The sequence below is a fragment of the Anolis sagrei genome, chromosome 1, assembly GCF_037176765.1.
Source record: "Anolis sagrei isolate rAnoSag1 chromosome 1, rAnoSag1.mat, whole genome shotgun sequence".
Lineage (NCBI taxonomy): Eukaryota > Metazoa > Chordata > Lepidosauria > Squamata > Dactyloidae > Anolis > Anolis sagrei.
The window spans coordinates 66,307,068-66,333,434 of NC_090021.1; the positions used below are offsets into that span (position 1 = coordinate 66,307,068).

At 36.0% G+C, this 26,367-nt stretch overlaps 1 protein-coding gene across 7 annotated transcripts in view; it reads right to left on the reverse strand.

Annotated features, from left to right (window-relative positions):
* Window positions 1-6,704: 6,704 nt before the first annotated feature.
* Window positions 6,705-26,367, reverse strand: part of QKI (QKI, KH domain containing RNA binding) — a 131,693-nt gene continuing 112,030 nt past the window's right edge. For 2 of the 7 annotated variants that reach the window (XM_060753695.2, XM_067465725.1), the window contains exons 6-8: window positions 21,662-21,958; window positions 18,429-18,503; window positions 6,705-14,344 (exon numbers count right to left, since the gene is read on the reverse strand). In XM_060753695.2, the coding sequence (XP_060609678.1) occupies window positions 14,328-14,344; window positions 18,429-18,503; window positions 21,662-21,958 (389 nt within the window). In that variant the 3' untranslated portion in view covers window positions 6,705-14,327. Of the gene's footprint in view, window positions 14,345-14,867; window positions 19,250-21,661; window positions 21,959-22,252; window positions 22,277-26,367 lie in introns of those variants that run through there. The other 5 variants (XM_060753697.2, XM_060753699.2, XM_060753698.2 and 2 more) reach the window with 5 other exon arrangements.

Consider the following 26,367-nt stretch of genomic DNA (forward strand, 5'->3'; position numbering starts at 1 on the left):
ACAAAACAGAAAAAATCATACATTTCTTTCTATCAAGTTTACTGTCAAGGAAACCTGCTTATGTCTCCTTATGTCTCTGAGGCAGTGAATCCATTCCAAGTTTTAATCTGAAATTTAAAGCAATTAATTAATGTTTTCAACACCTTGGACACCTTTTTAAAATTTAAGTCTAGAATCCTGAACAGATTCATTGCCTTACCACCATAAAGGCTATTAGCCTCCTCTGCTCTATTATCCCAAAACAGCTTCCTTTACTTTTCCCTTTTCTATACTGGCATACCTTTTTAGAAACAATCACCTACCTTGCAATCCATGGTTTTGTTTTGTTTTTCATTTGCAGCTATTCTCTTAATTTATAGCAGTTTATTTCAGAGAAAGGAATTGCAAGACTATCTTTGAGTACTCCTTGTCTATGTAAATGCTATGCATTTTTGGAATCATCCTAAATTCAGATTACTTGAGAAGACACAAATCTTCTCCATGTGGTTTTTAGCTTTTTTCAGCTCCTCTTATTTCATGCTATGAAAAAAAAAATCACATATTGGTTCAAACCTTCAGCTTCACCAAGGAGAGTAGAAACTACACAGGCTGTTTTTCCTGTGTAGTGGGTGAGATGATTATGGAAGTTAATAATCAGTGAGTGAGACAGATACTTACTATCTTTTCCATCTGACATTAGAAGTTAAGAGACAGAACAATGACTTAGCTGCCATAGCTAGGCAGTTGTTTCTGTGATTATCAAATAGCAGATCCCCTTTTTGCTGTGAGAGCAGACAGTAGATAATTCTGATTCCTTATTAATTAGGATTAAGCATGAGATTTGGAGCCCAAATTAGAAATTCAGATCTAATCCCCATTTGATCCAGGTATATCTGGACCCAAAGTAATCCAAACCTTAAATCTGAAATTTGGAAATTCAGATTACCAGTCTTTTCCTATTTGCAGAAGGAAATCAACGTATTTGTATCCCCTAAAAATTGACACACTTGTAGAAAAAATTGAGACATAGTAAATAGACTAGATTGAGACAAATTTTAGACAGGTAGTTTTAGGGCTTTATATAATGCATCTCCAAGATTACTGCCTGCTACATTTTGAGAATTGATGCTGTTTTTGTCCTGAGAATGTCTCTCCATTTTGCACTTCCAACAGCACCTAATAAATCTCCAAGCTCTACAACTGAAGAATGACACCCACAGAAGGGCAAAGTCAGTGAGGCAGAGGAACACATGCAGCAAAACTTGGTGGAGGGTAGGCAGGCAGAGAGACAAGATGGGAAGTACATCAATTTTCAGTTGCTTCTCATATCTTGAGTTGGGATGGTGAGCACAGAGCACCAGTCTTTTTAGTCTGTCCAACTAATGGCCAGATATAATAATGAAATGACACCTAAAGTGCTTTTCTTTTATTCTAGCGACTGCAACAGAAGATATCAGACAGTGTTAAAAAGCACTTAAATTATGAGAGGATATTTTATTTTCAATACATGTAGAGATCTTGTATGCTGACTTTATAGCCATGTTACCAATACTGTACCTGTAGCAGAACTGCCAAGTATCACATACAGCAAAGTGTTTATGTTTGGGAAGGCAGCATTTCAATGTTTCTGCTCTTTAAAAAGAAGACAAAAATGGTCCTCTAATCAAGTTCCCAGAAAATTTACATGACACTTTGTCAACTACTATACTCTTGGTATTGTATTACATCCCAGTAAAACAGAACTTATTGAAGATCAGAATATCAGGTTCAAAAATCAAGACACCATGAACTGATTTTAACTCACCACTATGGTAGTGTAGAGATTTAAACTAGGGGTCTGGAGAACAGGGTTCAAATCCCCTCCTAGTCATGAAAAACCACTGGGTGTTTCTTTCAGCATCAGAGGTCAATGACAATCCCTCTCTGAACAAAACTTGGCAAGAAAATCCAGTGATTGGTACATCTTAGGATCGCCATAAACTGAAAACTTGAAGACATGCAACAAAAATAATTTGTTTTTATTATCTACTAGCTTGGGGACCCGGGTTATTAGAGAAAGGAATTGTATATCAAGGTTGGTGTTTATCAGTTATTTATATGGCTCACAGTGGTCTCAGGAAGTTAGTGAAGGTACTGTGAGTCCCATCATCTGTGGTCCATCGTCTTCCAAACTGCACCAGGATGGAGAGAGGGTCATGGGGGCTCTGTGTGCTAAGTTTGGTCTTGATCAGTCATTGGATGAGGGTCACAGCAGTCTCAGAAAGTGAGTTAAGGTACTGCAAGTCCCATCATCCATAGTCTCCCACAAACATGACCAGAATGTTGAGTTGGCCATGGGGGCTCTCTGTGCCAAGTTTGGTCTTTATTGGTATTTGGATGAATGTCACTGTGGTTTCAGGAAGTGAGTGAAGGTACTGCAAGTCCCATCATCCATTGTCCGTACTCCTCCAAACAGCACCAGGATGTAGAGTCTTTCATGGGGGCTCTGTGTGCCAAGTTTGGTCTTGATTGGTCATTAGATGAGGGTTGCAGCAGTGTGTGGAGGTACTTGAAATCCCATCATCCATAGTCTGTTCTCCCCCAAACCTCACCAGAATGTTGAGTTGGCCATGGGGGTTCTGTGTGCCAAGTTTGGTCTTCATCAGTCATTGGATGAGGGTCTCAGTAGTTTCACTAAGTGAGTGAAGGAACTGCAAGTCCCATCGTCCATGGTGCATCATCCTCCAAACCGCACCAGGATGTAGAGTGCATCATGGAGACCCGGTGTGCCAAGTTTGGTCCTTACCGGAAATTGGATGATGGTTGCAGTGGTCTTAGGAATTGAGCAAAGATACTGTAAGTCCCATAATCCATGCTTGATCCACAGTCAAACCACACCATGGCATAAAGTGGGTCATGAGAGGTCTATGTGCCAAGTTTGGTGTTGTTCAGTCATTGTTGAGGGTCGCACCAGTCTCGGAAAGCGAGTAGAGGTACTTCAAGTCCCATCATCCATGGTATGCCGTACTCCAAACCGCAGTAGGATGTAGAGTGGGTCATGGGGGCTCTGTGTGCCAAGTTTGGTTTTGTTCGGACATTAGATGAGGGTTGCAGCAGTCTTGGGAAGAGAGTGGAGGTACTTGAAGTCCTATCATCCATGGTCTGTCCTCCTCTAAAGTACACCAGGATGTAGAGTGGGTCATGGGGACTCTGTGTTCCAAGTTTGGTCTTGATCAGTCATTGGCAAGGGTCTCAGTGGTCTCAGGAAGTGAGTGAAGTGACTGCAAGTCCCATCATCCATTGTCAAATTCTTCCAAACCGCACCAGGATGTAGAGTGGGTTATGCGGGCTCTCTGTGTAAATTGTGGTCCTGATCCATCATTGTTGGCAGTTATAATGGTCTTAGGAAGGGAGTGCAGGTATTGCAAGTCCCATCATCCATGGTGCATCTTCCTCCAAGCCGCACCAGGATGTAGAGTGGGTCATGGAGACTCAGTGTGCCAAGTTTGGTCTTTATCGGTAATTGGATGAGGGTTGCAGTGGTCTCAAGAATTGAGCAAAGGTACTGCAAGTCCCATAATCCATAGTCCATCCCCTGCCAAACCACACCAGGCATAAAGTGGGTCATGAGAGGTCTATGTGCCAAGTTTGGTCCTGATCAGTCATTGGATGAGATTAACAGCGGTCTCAGAATGTGAGTGATGGTACTGCAAGTCCCATCATCCATGGTTCATCCTCCTCCAAACTGCAGTAGGATGTCGAGTGGGTCATGGGGGCTTTGTGTGCCAAGTCTGGTCTGTATTGGTAATTGTCTGACTCAGTCCCTGGCCTTTTCCTTTCCTCTCTTTTGTCATCTCGGAATCTTGGAATTGAGGCTGGCCAATCAGAGACCATATGCAAATTTCCTTCTCATGTCCCCGTTTCTGCCATGAACTCTTTTCTCTACCAGGGGCTCCTATTTAAGCTGGCCAATCAGAGACCATATGCAAATAGCACCACTGCAGCAGCCAATCAAAACGCTGGCACATAGTCCTCCCGCCACACTTTTGTCCTCCGCATACAAGTTTTGACTTTTATTATATACATAGATAGATAGATAGATAGATAGATAGATAGATAGATAGATAGATAGATAGATAGAGATAGATGTTGCATATAATTTGTGGAGCCTTGAACAGGGAAGTCCTGGAGTCTGTCTGTCTTTCTGTCTCACACCAAGATGTTCCAGGAGGAGCAAAGACAGACTGCAGAAAACATTGCATTCAAACCTATTAGTTGTGTATTTGGATTATGTACTCGTTATCAAGTCACTGTTTGATGTACCAGTGGTTTCAACTACTCAATTACAATAAAAGGAGGTTCATTATTATTTTAAATGGCCATACCAAATCTATTCTAAAATCAGTGCCTCAACAAGTCGTGATTAAGACCCTTAATAAAATATATATTATTTAAGTTAGAAATATTTATGACTCACTATAATGGACATGGCAGACTGGGGAAATCATATAATGGAAAGCAGCTGAACTAAGTCTGGTCCAGAGCATGAACTAATACACATAGATAATAGTGGGATTAAAATGCTGATGAAAACAACAGGGGAAAAACAGTGGCTGATATACACGTTGTAGTGACTGAACATATAGGGATAATGGATTTTCTATACTTCTGTGACACTTAGGGTGCTCAAAGAACATTGACAGTCTGTACAGGACTGATCTGCCTCTGAACTGTTTCTCTTTCCTTTATTATTTCAGGAATGCAGTTTACTGCAAGCTGGACAATGTCTATCATGTTGCCAGCACGTAGGACACAAAACTGATTCCAGTCATTGCACGGATAAAATATATATTACAAGAATCATGATGTAAGGGGAGTGGCAAGGGAGAAAGGTACTGAACAAAGCAGCACCATTCAGTATATGAGTGAGTTTAAGAATACTGAAATAGTGTCAGCTGGGAATGTAATAAGCAGTCAAGCAAAACTGCACAAGAAGACACCAGGGAAATGATGCAAATTTGAAGACCAGAACTACAGAATTAGGAAAACTAAAGCAATACAGTAAAGGAAGCAAAAGAAATTTGGGCTACAAGGAGACAAACATTCATTTCAGCTTGAAGCTGAAAAAGATTGCAAAATATCCCACCACCCACACATGCACACCCACCAGCAACACAACAAAGAAAATTTTAAAAAATGCAAATTCTGATCATTCAGAGGGTCAGTAAAAAAACCCAACAATCCCAAATGTATGTAAGAACTCTATATATTCAGCGAACTTTGTATCATAAAGTGAGGGAAATGTTCAGGTATGGTACTTCCAGTAAGCAGCATTCAACAGATTTTTATGACCTTTGCAGATAGAATTTCTCACAAAAAGAGTTGACTTAGATGCTATTATTGGAGCAGAAGTCAACGATGAGGTATTCAGCAACTCTTGTCAGTGGGATTAATAAGAACTGTTGATGTGGACAAGCTGCTGGGGCAAAGGAGGACAACCTGCTTTCTTGATCTTTGCCCCTTTAGCTTGTTGTCCAATTAGATTTCAAATACAATGAATTATTAATGCATCTCTTAGGGCATGGAATTTTCCACCGTTTTGAAAAAGCTGTAGTTAGACCACTGCTGAAAAAGCCCTCCCTGGATCCCCTGGACCTAACTGCAGATGAGTGTCTAACCTTTCTTTCTGGGGTAGGGTAATTGAGAAGGCAGTTGCTCTCCAGCTCCAGGAAGTCTTGGATGACACACATGTCCATGACCCATTTCAAACCAGGATACAGAGTTGTGACTGCTATGGTTGCCTTAGTAGATTATCTCCATCTTAACACTGATATGTACCTTTGTTGGTGCTTTTAGGTCTCCCAGTGGCTTTTGATACCATCAACCATGATATCTTCCTGAAACGCCTGGGGGTTGGGAATTGCAGGCACTGTGCCACAGTGGATCTGGTGATACTTCTCAGGCAAGTTCCAGATGGTGGTGCTTGGGGAAAGCTGCTTCTCAAAAAGGAAGCTATCATATGGCATCCCACAGGGTCCCATTTTGTCCCCAATGCTTTTTAACATTTACATGAAACCTCTGGGAGAAATCATCTGGAGGCAAGAGGCAGGGTGCAATCAGTACACTGATGACACCAAAATATATTTCTCCATATCTTCAAAAACAGCTCTAGCTAAGGATAGTGTGTCTCCTCTGAACCTTTTTATCAGCTGCCCCAAGATTATGGAATGACCTGCTAGAAGAAATTTGATAGCTAGATCAGCATTCGGAATTTTAAGACACAACTGAAGACTCAACCCAGTCAGTTTTAAGTTGTGAGCTCTAATTTGCATTTTATCAGTAGATTTTAATTTGTATTTTAACTCTATGTATCTCGCTATATGTTTTTAAAATAGTGTTTTATCTATTGTTTACTGAGGCAAGTAAGAAATTTATATTATTATTATTATTATTATTATTATTATTATTATTATTATTATTATTATTATATTTATTCAAGGTAAGTGCCTTAATGTATATTTCCCAACATGTAAAAACATATAATGTAAAAAACAGATTTTCCCATTGATGCAGGGCTTCACACTTCTTTTTCTCTTTTAATTTTGAGCACATTTTATATTCAATTTGTATTCTCTCAACTGTGAAAAAAAGTATTCAAAAGACGTTCTAAATGAGAATGAATTAAATGACCAAATATAGAAATTTAGATTCTTTTTAGGTTTGTAAAATTACTAATGACAGTTAAAGAGTGTGAAGGGTACATTCTTTATTCTGCCATACATTTAGATACAGAATAATTTGACTTCTTAAATTATAAAATGGCAGCCCTTCAAGACGTCAATTCGCTTTTGAGGATAAAGCATATGTAATGTTTCCAGTTTTTTATTGCACATGATTTACAGGTGTTACATTTTTTATTTACATGTTTGAGCAACACTTTTTTTTTCAACTGTACATTGTGTTGCACAAACAAAAAATAAATAAATGATTCAAACATTTTTGCACAAAACAACTCCAAAAAAAGCAAAACTCCGTCCTGGGAATAATTTATACGGATAATTTCTAGTAGTCACCCATCAACAAAATTGGCATTCAGTAGTGATTACCACAAGTAAAACACCTTCTGCTTCTAAAATAACTTTTTCTAGGTAGGATTTTTATGCCTGCAGTTAGTGAGCTGGCAGTGTAAAAGGAACTAGAAGCACTGTTCTTTCATAACCAGTTTGATTCAAAATTGATTATTACATAAAATACTGATTTGACAGCTGTGAGCATACTATGTATAAGGAAGAGAACCCCAAGTAGAATACATAATTTGTAGCCAAAATCAGTTTTTAAAGTTTGGTCCTATTTTTATCCTATGCAATGTGTATTATTTTATGAACATGTGTCAACATATGTAGAGTATAAAATAACTGCTATATTTTCACTAGATGGCTCTACATTTCATTTCCTAGAGAAATTATTTCAGTGGTTCCTCTCTGCACCTCCCACTGATGACTGTCATCTGAAAATAAAACTCTAAAGGAAGTTCTTAAAAGAGTAGCTAAGACATCACTTAAAGATTGGACGTTTTAATTTGTTTTTGAAAGACTTTCAGATATTTTTAATATTCAGAAATCATTTATATCTAGGTAAATGGTATTTTCTGCTAATAATGTTAAACTTATAGGTTAGATCCCATATTTATTTTTGCAAAAATGAGCTACTTCTCGAGGAAGTGGTCAGGACAGCAATTTTATCAGGTTTACCCTTCTGGCTGCAGTCTTCATGCCAAATCCCTCACTTTTCCTGATGACTGGGAAGAGTAGGCATGTCATTAAATGGAATTGCAGGGCAAAATGGAATCAGCGAAAATTGCTTCACACTGCCTTACTCCAACATGAAGAATCTTCTAGAAATCAACTTCTATGAATGGAAGGAGCCAACCATATACCTCTATCTTGGTATGTGATGTGTTTGTCAGTTACTTCTTTAAATAGTTCTACTTATTTGTTCACTTCAAAAGAAAAGTTTTCTATAATTAACATACTTTAGTTTCAGTCCAGGTTACCTACAGGATTGCTTTCTTCCACACTCTTGAGTCAGGGGAGGAGGAAATCTACTGCAGCCTGCCAGAACCCAACTGACAACTGTCACCCAGAGGACCTTTTCACTGGCCACCTCAAGACTGTAGAACAGTGGTTCTCAACCTGTGGGTCCCCAGGTGTTTTGGCCTACAACTCCCAGAAATCCCAGGCAGTTTACCAGCTGTTAGGTTTTCTGGGAGTTGAAGGCCAAAACATCTGGGGACCCACATGTTGAGAACCACTACTGCAGAATGACCTGCCGGAATAATAGGTAGATTAGATGTCAGAATTTGAGACACAAATGAAAACTCATCTCTTCCAGCAGGTCTACCCTGTCAATTTTAAATTGTGAATTTTAATCTGGATTTTAATAGTGGATTTTAACTTGTATTTTAACTGTGCATCTTGTTACATGTATTTTATAATGCTTTATCTCTTGTTTTAATTATAGCCTCGAGCCACAGGTAGAGGTGTTGTTGTTGTTGATAAAACAAAGGCCAAAAATTTGCAAATCATAGCTTTTCCTCCAAAAAGACTAGGCTTCTAAACTAAACCAATGATCTTCAAAACCTCACAAACACTATACATTCTTGCTCAAAAGTTCAACTGAATTGGACTGGGCTTGCTTTTGGTCAAGTTGGCATAGGATTGAAGTCAAATCTTCATATGAAAATTTGAATTTGACTGACATTCTACATTACATACATTGTTAAGATACTGGCTCAAGAATCTATACAAATGGGATTTTAAAATGTTGAGTAAAAGGCTGTCCTGGTATGTTTCAACTGTTCCAAGGGACAGGTCTTTCCAAATCAGGATTTACCAAATTGTCATTCCACTATGCACAAGTTGATGCTCCTGGACTGAAATATACTTCTTCCACCTTGTGCATGTGAAGTGCTATGTATTTATTCAAAGCAAGGCTTAGTTTCTTGGTCTTTATTAAGAAACAGACATGATGGCTATATGAAAATTCCAGCCCATATCCTATGCATTTTAATCAGTGCTGGTTATAGCTTCAAAAATGCACACAACTATGGATTTTAGCTATTCCTTTATTGAACTGGAAAACATTACTGATGATAATGTTATTAATAAGATTGAAATGAATAATACATTGCAATTATAAAAACTGCTTAAATTCTATGTTTATTGCATGTAAAGAAAATATAGGATGGATAATTATTAATATTCAACTTGAGTTAAGAAAACTCGAGTATGACCGAGAGCAGCATTTTAGTAAATTTTATTTTATTTTTATTGTGATATCTTTATTTTACGTTATCTTTAGTTGGTAAGGCACCTGTGTGCACATCTATAATATATCGATTTGTACTGGCGTTTAATGTGATATAAATTAAAAACCAAGATTATCAATTTATTGCATATTTTACATTGTCTTAGGCCTAAAACAAGTGAGGAAGAAGCAAAATTATGGCTAAATTGCCTTCCCAGATCTCCAGAGGAGCCAGTGTAGTATAGTGGTTTGAGCATTGGACTATGTGAAGCCCATGGTTTGAATTTCCACATAGCCATGGAAGCCCGCTGTGTGACATTACACAAATCACATTCTCTCAGCTTCAAAAGAAGACATAGGCAAATCCCCTCTAAACAAATTTTGCCAAGATTTGAAAAAACAAGGTGGGAGTGGGTTCCGGGCACCATGCTCTCCTTCTCTTATTTTAAAACAAAAAGAAAACGAACACTTACATAATATCACCCCACAAGTTTTTCTTTTTATTCTTAAAATATAATGGCCTAGCTTCTTCATTTTCAATGGAAAGGAATGGATTTCAAACAAATACTAGTCTTCACCGGGAAGAAAACTGTCAGAAATATACAAAATACTGCTAACTTATAAATAAATGAATTGACTACAGAAACAATGGTTTTAACAAATGTTAAAATGAAGTTTATAGATTGTTATTACAATACAACTTCTGTACTCAGTTGTTACAATTAACCATGAGAATAAACTTAGAAAAAATTAGGACACTGACTTCAATATGAGACTTGATGTATTTTTAATAATTGTTTTGAAATGGCTTATTTTGACTTTATACAATTATAGATTCCTTTGCATTAAATAGGGATGAAATCTGGACTCCTAGAAGTTAAAGATACAAAGTTTGAACTGTTTACTGGCGAGTAATCTGCTTGAAGTCAGTGCATTTACCTGAGAGTTGTGTTATTTAAAAACTGAAAGTTGCATATCTTTAGGAATATTGAGAGTACTGTATATACCCATGTCTAAGCCGATCTTATTATATGTTGAGGGCACGTTTTGGGGCCAAAATTATGGATTATGATATGATACACGAGTAAGTTATGAGTTATTCCTTGGAGGGGGAAAGTACCTGTGTCATCTTAGAGGATCAGGAGCCCTTGGCTGCCACCATTATTTTCTCACCCAGGAATTCAAAAAGGCCAAAAGTAGGTGGAAAAGGTAAGAAGACCAATGCATCTTTTTAGTTCTCCTAGGACAGACTAAGCTTTTACCTTTTTTCTCATTATTCTCAGTAAAGGGCATGGTTCTTTTTTTTTTTTAAATAAGAGTTATGCTACTGTATTTACATTGATACTCATGGATAAGTTTTTTGAACTAATTTTGACTAACATTTCTAGACTTATACATGAGTATATAGGGTAATGTAGGGTCATGTATTAGGGAAACAAGAAGATACTGCTATTAATGATGATTTTTTATTGTTTGTGTTTTTAGCTTAACAGATATTGACATGGCCAGGTGTCCCTTTATTCAGAAGATTTCAAATCATACGAATTGTGTAACCTCAGAATGGCTCAACAAAGAATCAAACTGGTTTTTCTGGGCACACCATATGATTTACCAATATGATGGTATCTGCCCTTTTGCTGTGAGCTGACAGAGATTATTTCAAAGAAGGAAAATGTGGAATTAGTAATGCAGATGCTGAAAGGCAAGTGGCAAGACTCTACAAGAAGAATACCTTTAATAATTCTATTTGTTCCCAATTCTACTGGCACATACCCACAAGGTAAGAGGCCAGAATGACCAAAAGCCAGTTTAATAGTAGTGTGCAGAATGTCAGCCAAACAAACAACATAAAACAAGTCACGCTGTGTTATCTGTGGTCACGTTCTTCAGTGTTAGTCCAAGTACTCAAGACTTTACATTCTTCTGTCGTTCCTTGTTTCTTTAATTAAACATGTAATTGTTAATAAACCAACATAGTCCAGAGTTAGTAGGTTGGTATTATAACATTTATTAAAATAATGCTATGGGTTAATAGAAACAGCAAAGAACCAAAGAATTAAAATGCAAGCTATGTAAAAACCCAACTAAAATCCAAATATGTCTAATGTATTCAATTTAGTAGCTAACTAAAAGCCCAAAAAAGACAACACTCCCATTATAATAATAAAGTACTGCAAAACAATTGGCAATTCTCAGTTATCAAAATTGTGGGTTTTGCATTTTGTATCCTTTTCTCAATCAGGAAAAAAATTCTTCTGAATGTTATATAACATACATATAAAACAAGATAGAAAAATACATTATAAACTTGTAACAATGGCTGTAAATACATTATCTTACATGTTTCTCATAGGCAATAGGTTGGTTATGGTACATACATAGCATCAAACTAAGATAAAGGAATAGACAAATACATGTCATCTGTACGGTTACATACAAGCGACACTCCCATATACCCACTCTAAAAATTACATAATACTGTCAGAAAAAAAGACTTAAAACTACATATTTTAATGAAGAAAATTCATAAAAAATGATAATACTGAGAACCAAGGCATTCAGAGATTTCAAAAGTCATGCTTTTAAGTTGATCAAAAATGTTGTCAACTAAGTCTTCAAACTCTTTTTCAGAACAAACATTACTTTAAAAAGTCACACTTATCCCAAGAAGAGACCTTTGATCAGCATCTAAAAATGTCCAGGTTTATCATAGTTGAGATGAAACTGGATCAAATACTGGTAATGTTTTAGCAATTCTCTCTCCAAAATGTTTTGAGTGTCGCAAGTTTAATCAACCAAACAAAAAAATCAAAATGGCACAGCATATACTGAAAGTCAAACCAAAAGGGAAAAAAAAAAGAAAAACCCCATGTGTAACAGGAAGACAAAGCCAGTGGCAGGATAAAAGAAAAGCTAGCTGAGTACAAAAGGATGGATGTTTATTGCATAGTAAATAAACTGATACTTGTTTCCAGGTGAGACGACGTTGATAAAGTCACCATGCAGGTGCTTTCAAAAGAAGCCCTCTTACCTAACTATTGATCTTTGCTTTGCAAGCTGTGAATTTTTTAGGAGAATTAAGTTGACACAATGGAGGGGGCAATTTATCACCTGATCTTTGCCAAATCTGGTTCAAAACCATTAGCATTTGACTCCTTGATCATTTTATACCTCACCTTTGTGCGTAAAGTGTTCGTCATCAGTAGCCCAGCTATGTAAACCTTTTTAAAATTCAAAATGAAACACAGCCAGACTTTGAAGAACTTAATACTTTTTTTTCCTTTTAGTAAAGCGCAACCAGCAGTTAACATTCATCAAGTATGAGTTTGATGAGAATTATGCACTGTGTACCTTATTTGGCATGATAGATGAAACATAAAAGAAACTCAGAAGCATCCTCAAAAATTGGTTGTCTGAATGTTTGTTTTAGTCACAGACAAAATTATCTTGTAGCAAGTTCAAGTTCTGTTGTAGTTTCCTGCATCTATTTTAAATAGACACAGTACAACCTACTCTTATGAATGGAAGAGGGGGAAATGAAATACTTGCTAATGTATAAATACTATAAACAAATACTTCAAATTTTAAAAATGAGACTGCATCTTAGAACCCTTTGGTTTAAGGCTGAGCAAGTACTATAAAAATATACTGTCTACAACTGAAAAGGGAACATATGGTACAAAAATATTGTGGTTGGCTGTTGGTGGAAAACTTCTATTTCACAGTTTAAGATCTTTCCAAGTTGCATTATGCTATGGCAAAAACCAGGTAATTTAAATGGTCAACTCATTTGTCATACCTCACAGCTTCTTTTCACATACTGGGCGATTGAATGGCATGCATTAACTTGCTGTCTGAGGGAGGAGCTGATTATACGAGACATCTGACTAAATGATCATGAAGAAAATAAGGCACTTTCTTTTCTTTATACTTATTCCAATACTTAAAAAATAAAAAATAAAGACAAAAAGGCTCTTTTGGTCTTTTGTTTCTCGACAACCACCAGAAAAAATCATTTAATGAAATAAAGGGTTTCTTTGTTCTTTTTTCTTTTTTATAACACTTGAAAGTATAAAATGCTACATTTCCAAAAATATATTTTTTTTCTGCACCAGCACCCTTGTATAGTAAAAGTATCTACTTTTTTTCAATTTGTTTCAATGCACTACACTTTATCTACAATTTCATTACATGTATACAGCAAATAGGCAAGCATGGCTTTTACATCCTTATGAATTTTCTCTATACAGGGAGGTTTAAAAAAATATTTGAACAGTTTGCCCAGTAATGTGATACATAATGCATGTACCTTGTAATTGTGTAATCTTTTAAGGAAATTTATGAACAGTAAAACGAACTGTATTTCAGGATTAGGTTGAATAGTGTTGCTGTTTTGTTTATGCATTGATGTAGTTCAAAAATTCAGTAACCTATCTTTCATGGCACTTTTTTAAATCTTAAAAACACCCAATTTGGCAGGTAATATAAAAAAGGCTGCATCTTCTGCCCTTTGAGGGCATTGGTAGTGACTAAACTCCATGTCAAATTTTGAATACTTTTAGGAATCCCTTCACCAATGACATCCCTGACCAAAGAAGGTTCATGCATGACGCATCATCATACAGTACATTCAAAGAGAGCTTTGACTTCTTTATGAGAAGAAAAAGATTCCTAGAAGTCTCACAGTAACTGCCTCTGTCATCAGGGAGTTAAGGGACATCTGCCTCCTTCTCTTATGTGAGGCCCTTCTTACCATTCATTTAGGGTGGGACACTAAAAGATGATCAGTGCGGAGGGATAAATTGGACCTTATTGCTTTACTACTATTCAGTGCAGGTTCTAGAACCACTTTCACCCAAACAGGGAAAAAAAGCTGAGTTGGAGGACAACAAATTCTTTGTCTTTTTGTTTGTTTTTTGTTAGATGGTAAGACGAACGGACAAGTGCCTCAGCTCGCTGCACTGAAGACAGGCAAGCAAAGGCGATTACCAGTTAACTGATCAGCAGGCAGGCATGGTCAGGTCATCATTGGGTGAAGAGTTCAGAGGTCAGAAGGTCATAGGTTAGTTGCCGGTGGCGGCTGGGTGGTTAAGAACAAAAAACAAAACAAAAAAAGAAAGAAAGATAGAGAAGAGATTAGTTTCAGCTAGTGACGGCTTAATGACAACATGAAAACTAATCACAACTAATAAAAACAGGCATGTTTAATTCTGACATACTGCTTGACACCATCTACAAAATGCGATAAAAATCATGACAGACGTGTATCATGATTTGAACATATGAAGGAAAAGCCCACTCCCACAAAACTGGTTAACAAGAAAAAATAGAAATAAAAATACAACAACTAATGGTTAGTAGCAGTCAATGAAAGGGGAAAAAAACAATGAACAGTTTCTGGAACTCACTAAAAGAATTTAGAACAGTCAGTGCACTGTATCAGTATCTGACTGCTATTAAGCATTAGTATTCCCTCATGTGCAAGCATCAAAGCAACTAGTAATGATGAATGTGATTATTAATAACTGATTGTTAAAAGAAATGATTTTAAAGAATTCAATTTATCACAATTTGGTTTCACAAACTATGGGCCAAACAAGAGGTTTTGTTCAATAAACTTTTATTGCTTTTCAATGATTCTATTTACAAACAATACTGAATTTCTTGGCTTCATGATACACAGCAATACTAAATTGAAGTCTAGAAATGTAGGCATCATCGTGGGAACCAGGAAAAGGCCAAATGTTCTAATCAGCGTTTTCCTGCTGAAAATGCTATTGTACACAAATAGGAGACTAAGAAAATGCACTTGTATGTAAACACTGTAAAAGTCCTGCCATTTAAAATTCTATACTTAAAATGCTCTAGTTACATCAAAAATAGAAGAAATCTAATTGATACTAATAAGGCATTTTAAAAACTACAAACAGCTCTTTTTTCCAAAGCTAATACTCTGCAAATACAATAAAATCTGACGTTTCATATACATTCCTGCTTTATATTTTTATATTTTAAAAGAAGCCACCTGTAAATACTATTTTCTTTTCCAAAACACACAAAAATTACAGTAAAACATAAAAAAGTTCTCAAGTGGAAAGTTATCATTCCCAATCTTCTTGAGCTGTTCCTTCTTTAATGACTCACTCTCCTTCAACAACTTGGTCCACTTTACAGTAGTACAAATTTTAAGACTCATTTAACAGCTTTATCATCTCTAACAAATTCTGAGGTTTGATAAAAACATTTGTACTGTTGCCATTGACTAAAGCAGAGGAGATGAAGTGAGAAAGGCATTCAGTGCAAAGTCAGATTTGTGCCATTTCTTAAAATGAAACTCAGTAGGCGCAATGTTCACAGATAGCAGACTTTTTATGACCTACCTCATGGGTTGAATTTACCTTCACATGTTACATTGTTTCTATGGCCTATCATTTAAGGCTACAGTTCTTGAAAACTAAACTCTACTGCTGTAACTTAAATGAGACCTTGTGTTCCCTGATTTAATTTTTTATATAAAAAATCCAAAAAACTGGGGTCTAAGTTAAAATGTTGTAGAAAAAAGGAGGATAAAAAAGAAAGAAAAAACCTTAAAATTTAAAAATAAATATTTAATGTGGCATCAATTTGCCACCTTAAAATGTATACTAGACATTTGAAATCTTAAAGCATTCTTGATATTTACTATGATTTTGATTAAAATGGTATTATAAATTTTATACATACTGTATGTGACAACTGGCATTGAGAAAAATAACATTCTGTTATGGTCTTAGCACTGTGATTTTTTGTGGTATTTAATAATCAGTGTAAGTTATCTTAAGATACCAGTACACCTGTGATACAACCTCTGCCAAGTCCCTGGCCTTCTACAGTACACACAGGTTTGTCAACTGTGCAACACCATTTATAGTTTATTACAATTAGACCTGTCAGTCTTCCCTGTTACATTAATCAAATTCAGTTGTGCATTACTTAGATAGCAGGGGGCCTTAACTTTAACATAAATTAAATATTGCTGGTCTTCAAATTTGATCTAAGAGTGAATACTGACATACTAGGGGATTTTACTTAAAATGTAATGCTTACCCATAAGCTACCACTAAGAATAAACACTTGCTTAATGACAGACCACGGTATAACCACATGCCAATGTAATTTGGGGGGGGGGGGGGTAATCATAGAGCCACTGAATATACATATAATGTCTTATCTGCTCACAGATTTTTCTTATGAAAAGATAGCAATTCGGTTTACTGACATTGCATTTAACTAACCTTAATACTTGACAACCAATCAAAGCATGTCTAAATGTACTGTAGGTGCAAATAAAATTATTCATAATTTTTAACATAACAGGGGCATAAGAAAGCAAAATTTCTTTTGGGGTTAGAAGCTGGTTCTTGACAAAACATGAACTGGACAGTAAGAAATGTGCACCAAGAATCTTACTGATGGGAGAAACTGCTGTAGCCCTTGCTACTGCAATACCATAGTCTGCTCAAAACTGACATAAAGGAGACACCTCAGAGCTTTGTGAAATTATCTACAATGTTTCCACAAATTACATATAGCACCATTAGCAAAAATGTGTAGAAATAGTCATTGAAGGAAAGAAAAAAAAGAGATCACAGTATTATATACAAATGTGAAAGCACCTTGGGACCTCGTCTAGTTTAAAGAACTGCAAATGCTACATATATTCAAATAAATGGGGGGAACTATGAACTTTGATGGCACTATAGTAAGTTATTTGAAACAAAAGTCCAACCAAACAAAATGGCTACTGATGCCTTCCAAAAACCGAGAGAAACCAAACATCTCCTCTTAACACAAGTACAGATAACAGCTTGTTTTACCACAGTCAGAACTTTCCAGCTCTAAAAACCAACAAAAAGGAATTTTTTGCTCTCTTACATGTAGGAAGAAAGTAAGGGAAATTACTTCCCAAGTAAACAAACTGTCTGATGACATATATGTAGTACTTTTTTAGGATGATCATACAAAGGACAACAGTGCAGTATATTAAAAATTCTCCAGAATCTACCTTATTTAAGGGTATCTCTGGTTTGGAATGTTTTTAACACTGAGGTCCATGAGTGGAGCCAACAAACAAAGGATTCTGAGGTGAAATGCAATATCCCCGGTCTTAGGTTAGGAGAAAACATGCATAATCTGTATTACCTTTAGTGTAAAACAAAATAAAAAATCCAGGAGTTATAATCTGACCATTCCAATATGATTGGTATTTTGAAATTATATCAATATATTAACCTCCACATTATCCTTATGAGGTTGTGAAGAACATATGGAACAGTTACTTCTCAAGCCAAAAATCATATTTAAAAACTTCAAATTAGCATAAATTCTCCTTAACACAGTCACACTATTTTCAGTAGTGTGCACAATGTCAATAAACCGAGAGCTCATTTTTCATAAGAAAATTAAATATTTAAAAAGGCCCCTGATATTATGAGGATTGTAAATTACATTTCATGTCAAGGAGAAAATGAAGATTTATTTTCCATTCAATAGCTAAACCAACTAAATTCTAAACACACATTGTTTTTAGTAATCACAAAATCATAACAGATTCAGAAAACAAATTTTAGCAGCAAATAAAAAACAAAACAAAAATCACTTTTGACAAAGGAAAATAGGAAAAGCTGTGTTTATCAACACCAACACTAACCATGGATTTTACTCTTATCTTCTAAGTTAGAGGAAAATTTTCTCAGGTATCAGATCAAATTATAACAGAGTAACAGAAATTATTAACAGAGAGGAAACTAAATCTTCAACTTTCTCCTGAAATATATAGAAAGTAATTGTTTCTATCTCATTAAGCGCCAATCAATTCATTTTATTTTGCAACACCAATCTGATATCGCCATTTAATAGAGCTACAATAATGAATCAATTATTCATGCAGCACTAAAACTCGGGTCCTGCTTGAATTAAATCATACATATATCAGTTAGGTATATAGAAAGGGTACAGTAGTCTGCAATATTAAAACCTTTTCAAAAAAATATTACTACCACTTCAGTTTGATGTAGAACAACAGAATGGTCAAAACAATATTTGGTTAACCAGCTGTGGTGTTGCAAATTTCAGGTACACTCAAATCATGTCTTATAAGCAAGAACTTGCAGGACTAAACTAACCTCTGTCTGCGGTCACAATCCTTTGGTAAGGATGGACACGCATATCGTGCCTTCGAACTTTAGTAGCCACCGCACCTAGTTAAATTGCAATTACCAAGAAAGTTAGAAAACATTTGAAAAAACATTAACAGCAGGCTTATCAAAATGAAGTTTAAATGATCGCCTTTAAAAAAATCATTTAAACTAAGCAACAAGTTAAGGCACAGTAGTTTCATTTTTCACCTTAGTATACTGAGTATATACGCACAAATTAATATTGCATTTATTTTAAACATCCGGGTCTTAACCTGCATCAACAATTCATTACAAGCTTGATTACAGTATTTCATGAAATCTATTAAACCCAGATACTTGAGCTTTACTAGTCACATATTCACTGAAGTGCCTTTTTTGCAGCAGGACTATCTTAAATAATAATGCCATTTTTAAACTGAAGGTACGTTGCTAATTTAAAATAACTTCCAGTTTTTACCATTTAAAAAAGTTTTGAAGCAATTCCTCAAGCCTACAGACCGATTTAAAACTAAGTCAATAACAGTGAACGGCAATGAAATAGGTGATTAGTAAAGCAAATAGTACAGAATACATAGCAGTCAGTATACTACCATACACTCATATATCACAACTAGTTTTATCATAGCACAGGCTATTCCTAATTAATAGTATTTTTATTTCTATGTGCAAAAAAGTGCAAGTACGTCACTGACTGCTAGGCTACATTTTTTCCAAGGCTGTTGAAAACTAAGCATTTGTTAAAAGTCAGCTTTGATGAGGGTTAAGACCATTTTCCAATTCTTAGCCTTTCGTTGGGAAAGCCATACCTAAAGGTAAAAGGAAGGGAATTAAACATTAGTCATTTATGATTTGACGGTCTTAGTAATCTTACCTTACAAATCATACATTTTCCCAAATCAACCTTCTGAGAATGATAACAGCTTTCAACACATTTGAGTTTTGCACTTTATTAGTGGTATATAAATTTGCCAATTCCAACAGTGACCAGTTTGTCCCATTTGCTAAAGAGTTCCATTCTACAGGCATTTTTCACCATAGTAAACATTGCCCTAACTCTAAAAATAAAGCCGCCACACTAATAGTAATGGTATATGCACTGCAGCACCTATAAAACCTTAGGTCTGGTGCCTTATTTTGAAGTTCACTGAGTAATATCACACACACATTAAAATAAGTACTTATACACAGTTGACCCTTCACATTTGTGGGTTTTACTTTTGCAGATTTGATTATTCATTGATTTGATTATTATGTTCCCTCTAGGGACCTCTGGGCATGACTCCATAGCCAACTATCATCATATAGTTGCCCAGGAGATTCTAGAGATTCCTAGAAAGAACCCTTGCTCCAGCAGGTTTTTATGGACAATGTCCAGCAGACGTTTAATAGAGTTGCACTGGAAGATCTAGAGATTCCTAGAAAGGTGTTCTCTCAGATAAAAAAGTGTTTTTTAATCTGTGGGTTTTCCACTTTTGTGGGAATCCTGAGCCCCTAATCCCAATGAATGAGGAGAGTGGACTATATTATCATAACATAAAGGGAGCAGTTTGGAGGTCCATTGTTAAACAGTGCATCAAGTTAAGGTAAAATGTGTACTTCTTTAAAAATGCACAGCATTACTTCCTTTCTCTTCAAATGTTAGAGTACTGATGTGTCACTGAATAGTTGGAAGAGACTAAAAATAATCCAGTTCCAAGGAAATTAGGAATGGGCTTTATCAATACCTGATGCACTTTTAGATACACATGAAATTACATGCTAATTGTGTGTGATTTGGATAACTTCCTATTTAGGAAAGCACACTTGGCCTAATAAGTTATTTACTGACCATTTGGGGAAATATTTCATTTGCCTTTTCATTGAACTATGACACTTTTTCATATGATCTCTAGTTTAAAATGTTGGAAAACTCCCATGAGGACCTCTAGGTAAGATAACTGCAGCATATTTCTCGATTAATTAAATAAATTTACATCTACAAAGTTTTGACAAATTATGACCTCTGAATGTTAGTAGTAACTAACTGCTGAACAAATTTTAAAGGAGAACTATCATATACTAACAACACAGCACAATACCAAGATTATGTACATTTCACAACAAAAAATGGCAGAAAAGGTTACATTTATTTGGGACAAGGGACTGAAGGCAACCACTCGAATTGTCTTTTGACTGTGTTGGATGTTACTGTTTAGCCTTTGTATAATGGTCAGTGAAAACAAGTGTCACAAATTATATACATTTCAATCTTTAGGAGGAAAGGAGGTGTCAACAATGTTTTAAATTGTAAACAAGATTATTTAGGATGTCATCTAATTACATTTACTGTAATTGCTTTACAATAAAAAGTACTGATAGTCAACATTAATTGTGTAATATATACAAATCTATCTTTTCCAACCAACCCCGAGTAAGAGGTACCATCTTTCTTTAAATTATGGGCCAACCCTGTTAATAGTATCTTGAATCCAAACTTCTACTATACTCAATACGCTTTGGAGCTGTGTTTCAATCAGTAATATGCCCCAGAAATTATGAACACACATGTATCCTGCTTTTTCAGTGGACCAATGCCTATACACTGATGAAAGAAGAACGAGTCCTACTTTGAAAAACATGGAATGGAAGATTTATCTAAATTAGTGGCTTATGTTTTCACATTTCAGTCCCTCTCATAGTATCCTAGTGTATCTCACGAAATAATTTGAAAAATATTGCTGCGGGCTCATACACTAAACCAGTATTCCTCAATATGGTTCTGCAGCTTTTTTGTCATGTACGTCTGACATTTTTGAGGGATACATGGGAATTGAAATACAAAATATCTTGAGGTCACTGGGTTTAGCTACATTAAATCTATAAAGCTGCTTTTATTTTTAATTTTGACTCATAATTACAAAAAATATATATTTTCAAAATCTGAAAAGCAAAAAGATAGTGAAACATATACCAAGAAAAATGCAACAAGGTGCCAATATGCTTAAATACTATTTTCATCAAAGAAACAACATCCCTTGCTGTAGCAAACAAGGCACTCCCAGAGAAACTAGGTTAAGACAGTATGTATACTGTAAATATACCACATTTCTCTTTTTAAGGCATAAGGCCAAAACACATCCTAATGTAACATTAAGGGAAATCAGAAGTCATAAAACAATAACTTTGGGACATATCACCTAATCTATTAATGGTGAATTAATTATCTGTGAAAAACTTACCTAATACACCACTGGTTTCAATAGGATACTCAAGAATTGATGTAGCAGGTGCCAATGTGTAGGGATACTCATAAGGTGTGTAAATTAAACCAGCCTCGGGTCCTGGGGGAACTATTGCAGCAGTTGGGTGAGGAGTTCCATTTGGCATGACAGCGGTCTGTATTTGTCTGATCAAAGGCATTATGGTAGGGCCAGCTGGCGTAGGAGTACGCAGGGCAGCTGGTGGGAGAACAGGCGCAGGCCCCGTGATAATTCTTGGAGCCTGGGCTGTTGCTGCAAGAGAAAAGGCAAGGGCTGCTACAGTAAGCAAAGAAATTTAGAAGAAAGTATGGAGACAGCAGTGCAAAACATGGATAGATGGGGAAAGTAGAAAGTAGAAAAGAAGAAAAATAAAAGGAAATCATTAGTACATGCATTGATCACACAATGCCAAAGCACACCATTCAAAAGCAAACAGCTTTCAATTTCCCAGTGTGATTAAGTATGAACATGCAAAATAAAAGCTAATTTAAAATGGTAGAGTAGATTTCTAAAACAGATCACACAGCACAAAAGCTCAATTTAGACCACATGTTTGTTTGTTTTCATTACCTATGCCTTCAAGACTGCATGAGACTGAGAGGCATGCAGGAAACAAAGAAAATTCTGTTGTAATTGCATGTGGAATATTAAAATATAGTGAGATTACAAAGTCCACAGAAATTCAGTGAAGCTTAGCTATACAATATTAACATGTTTCAATGTATCATATTATGCAAACATTTTATTTGTTCATAACTATCAATTTCTTATATGGAATAAGTAGTGGGATATAAACAATGAAAGATAAATGCAGTTATACGCGTAGTTTTGTAAAATTCTACCAATATTTCTTCCACTTCAGTAAAGATAGAAAATATTTCTGTAACAGTTTCTAAAAATAGCATAGTTGTATGCAGGACAGAAAAATACTGTTTAAACATGCAGGGTTAGATGCACAAAGTATGTAATATTGGCACTGCTTTCAAAATACTTAGATGCTATCATTTTCTAGGGGTTAAGCCTTGTATTATTAACATATTAAAACAGTAAAATGCAACTTATTCATTTTAGAACAAATGGCTGCATTTTCTAAGCCATTTGGGGTAAGTGAAATAGTGAGAAAATTTGCCTTCATTTATTAATCTCTGCTGCAAAGAAGTAAGCAAATCTCTGCTTTCTTTAAATACAGACAACACTATCAAATTGACGATGGATGATAACATGTCAAATAGCGTTTTCATGCAACCTACCATGAGAACAAAAGTTGAATCAAAGCCAATTTGATTATTTCTGGTGCAAACTGCCCCAGAATGTAGATGTGTAGATCTTGAATCATCACATGTTTTTAATCTTTTGTATGCTTTTAACATGTTTGCTGAATGAAAATGTCAGTGGGGTTTGAAAGCCTGCATAATGTGAGGTGTACTATGGAGTTGTCCCACTATTACAATTCGTGGATTTTGGAAATTGTTATATTTTGCTGCATGACCAACCCTGAATACGTTTCCTTTATTTAAAGATACACAGTTCAGTTGCAACAGGGGGACAGATGAAGTCAGATGATTGCGACTAAACAGTTTGAGGTTTTCTATCCTCAACAAAGATAACATTCTTTCACAGGACTACAACTGGGAAGTTTTTCTAGATGTAAATATACAGAGACTCCCTGGGAAATTCCATACTTTCTGTCTTATGGAAGGAGCAGTTGGCTTTGCTCAGGAGGGGGGCAGAGATCTCAAGGGAAGGTACTTTTTGTTGCTAATGGAGTTGAAACATTATTATTGTCTTTTTTATTGCAGGTGGTCCCTAGTCCTTTCAAGGTCAAGTACACTGTAATCCCTCAACACTGTATTATCTGAAAGCAAAGTAACTTCTGAAACAAAATGCAGGGCAGTAAAGATTTAAAACTTACATAAAGTATTTTGTGCTCTGGAGTTAGCATATTAAAAGCATTGCTACTCGTGTACCTTGAAATTTGTTGTATGTTGCTGCATAGCCAACATGACTACCTGAGAATATAATGATGTATGCATGCCCAAAACACCTTATGAGTGCTATAAAAATTTGTCTGAGAATCCTACTGAATGAGATGAGTTGTGAGGAAGGTGGAGGTCATGGAGGATAATTTCAATATAGCAAGATTAGATTTCTGGGCATACAAGTTTGGAAAAAAATCTAAATGCCAAGAATTTCATCCCACCCACCCCCTGCCCGAAAACTGAAAACGTCAGTGCTGTGGACAGTGGATAAGAAAATAGGTTGACTTGTCATTTTATTTTCTTGGTGCCATGCAATGCCATGTTTTCCATAAGGAGAGCTTATGCCATAAGGAGAGCTTATGCCAATCTCTATTGTTTTATTTCACCAGTGTTTTCCTCTTAGTAGACATCAGCACATAGGACCCATTCAGGAAGATGGCACATCACTCAGTCTAACCCTTTCCCACTTAGTAGATCCTACAACTTCATTCCAATAGCAAATACTTATTTTTTTAAAAGAAGAGGAAAGTGTGATTGCATACTGAATGACTGACTAAATGGGATATGACAACCCCTCTGGGTTTTATCTTCTGAAACCTGATTAATATGGGAAAAAACCCCAAAAGAATTAGAAGAAAGAGGATAGGAAGTTGCTGCTAGCAAAAAAGAGAAAGTTGGAATGGAGTTCTCTGAGAGAAGGAAAAATTAGAACCCTCAAAGCAGTTTATGCTTTGTTTTGAAAACAGATGCTGGTGGCAAGGTAGTCAGCCTTATGGGAAACAAAACTATCTACAATATTTGCCATACTCTTTAATTCTCAAGGGTGTGGAGAGACAGACTGATGCTTGTTCTTTGGGGAAAGGAAGGCATTCCACAATATACTGAAAGGGAAAGATCTTTTTTTTGTTTTTGCTCAAAATTTGATAAAGAAGCAAGAGGCTTCCAACTTAAAATTGGAATGTCTTCATTCAGATAACAAAAGAATATGTTCAGTCATATACTGATAAGGCAACAGAGTCAGGAGGAATAGGACCCTGAAATTAATGTTTCTCCTTTAGCATTGGTTACAAGGGAAGAGAACAGCCTCGAATTAGAATATTTAGGCTCCAATTCTAAGAAAGCCTACTTGGGAGAAAAAATAATAATTTAAATATGATTTCAATATGATTCTATACCATTGATCTTGATTGAGAATCATTGTCACTTTTATCAACAAACACATAGATAAAAGCTCATTAGAAAATAATCAAAATCATCAGCACCTCCTTGTCTTAAGCTGTCAACAACCCAAGTCATGATACAAAAAAAACCTCTTAAGTACAACTGTACTGAACTTTTAGTACTGGCCTCGTATTCCAACATCCTCTTTCGACGTCACATATAATACATCTTCAAACACTGCCATCAGAAGACCAAATAGAAGCATGCAGACAGAAACAGGATGCATCATATCATGTATCAAAAAAGCTTTAAAGACCTCTAAAGATATTCTTTGGCACAAATCACAAATTAGAAAGATCAACAGTTGTCAATGGCAACTGGATATGAAATGCAGTCAGTTCATCTGAAAAGAGCATGAAGAATTTCAGCCATCTGAAGAAAATAATAGTCTTACAATCCAATTGATTATATAACTGATTTGGCCCACCAAGAAATGACAAATACCTATATATCTACAGCATCATCATTTCATACAGCAGAAACTAATATACAACTGTAAATGTTTTGCAGCCTATTTTGACTAAAGCTTTGCTCTAACATATTTCTGCATGTCACAGAACTCTTAAAGATGCAAGAGACTTCCAGAAAAGAGTTGCATTCCATGACAATCTCTATGCATATTTTCAAAATATGCAGCCATGCCTCCTAATTTTTTTTCTTTTCAAAGCTGTAAGACATCAGGAATTTGTCTCTGAAGGTCAGAGAAATTCCAGAGCACTTTGGAGAAGACTGGTCTATTGAGTTACGTAAAACGGCTTTCCCTTTCTTCAGTTAGTAACTTATTTCACAATAACCTAGGTTTTGGAGAAAGCCGGGCAGAATAATAAAACAGTGCCAAGAATGAATTATAGGTCCATTTGTGATACTGGACATTTAAGGACTTGTTATCAATGTTATTTCAAGCAGAAGCCCAGGTAGATGAAAGGGCCATAGAGTGGAGTGACATGTTACCCACTCCTTCTCATGCTTCATTCCACTATGGCATGGCACAGAACTCAGAAAAGCTGACACTTTTGGTGAGAGTAATTGCAGCCAGATCAAAACAATGCATGCTACCACTGCCATAAAGTTGATGCCAGAAAAGGTTAGGAAGAATGGCCAAGACTGAATATGGATCAATTTTTTTAATAGTTCAAATAAAATGATACCTACAAAAAATGGAGTGCCTGAAGTAAAAGTATTACTGCAACCACACCCCTGCTCTACTCACACTGGTGTGAAAGGGGGGGGGGTTAACAGTTGGTTAACTACTGTGTTAACTTTGAGCCACAAGAAACAAGACAACAGACACCATTAGGCTTGTGCACAGATTTGGATTGGTTGGTTCCCTTAAGCCAGCCCAGGCTGTTCGGCTTGTTCAGCTGGCCATAACGACAAGGGCTCAGCCACCTTTTTTTTAATCCGAGTCGATCCATGTGGCTGCCGGGCACGACTTCTTCCTTTCAATTTGGGAATTGCAACACATGCTTTCTTAACCCTGTTCCT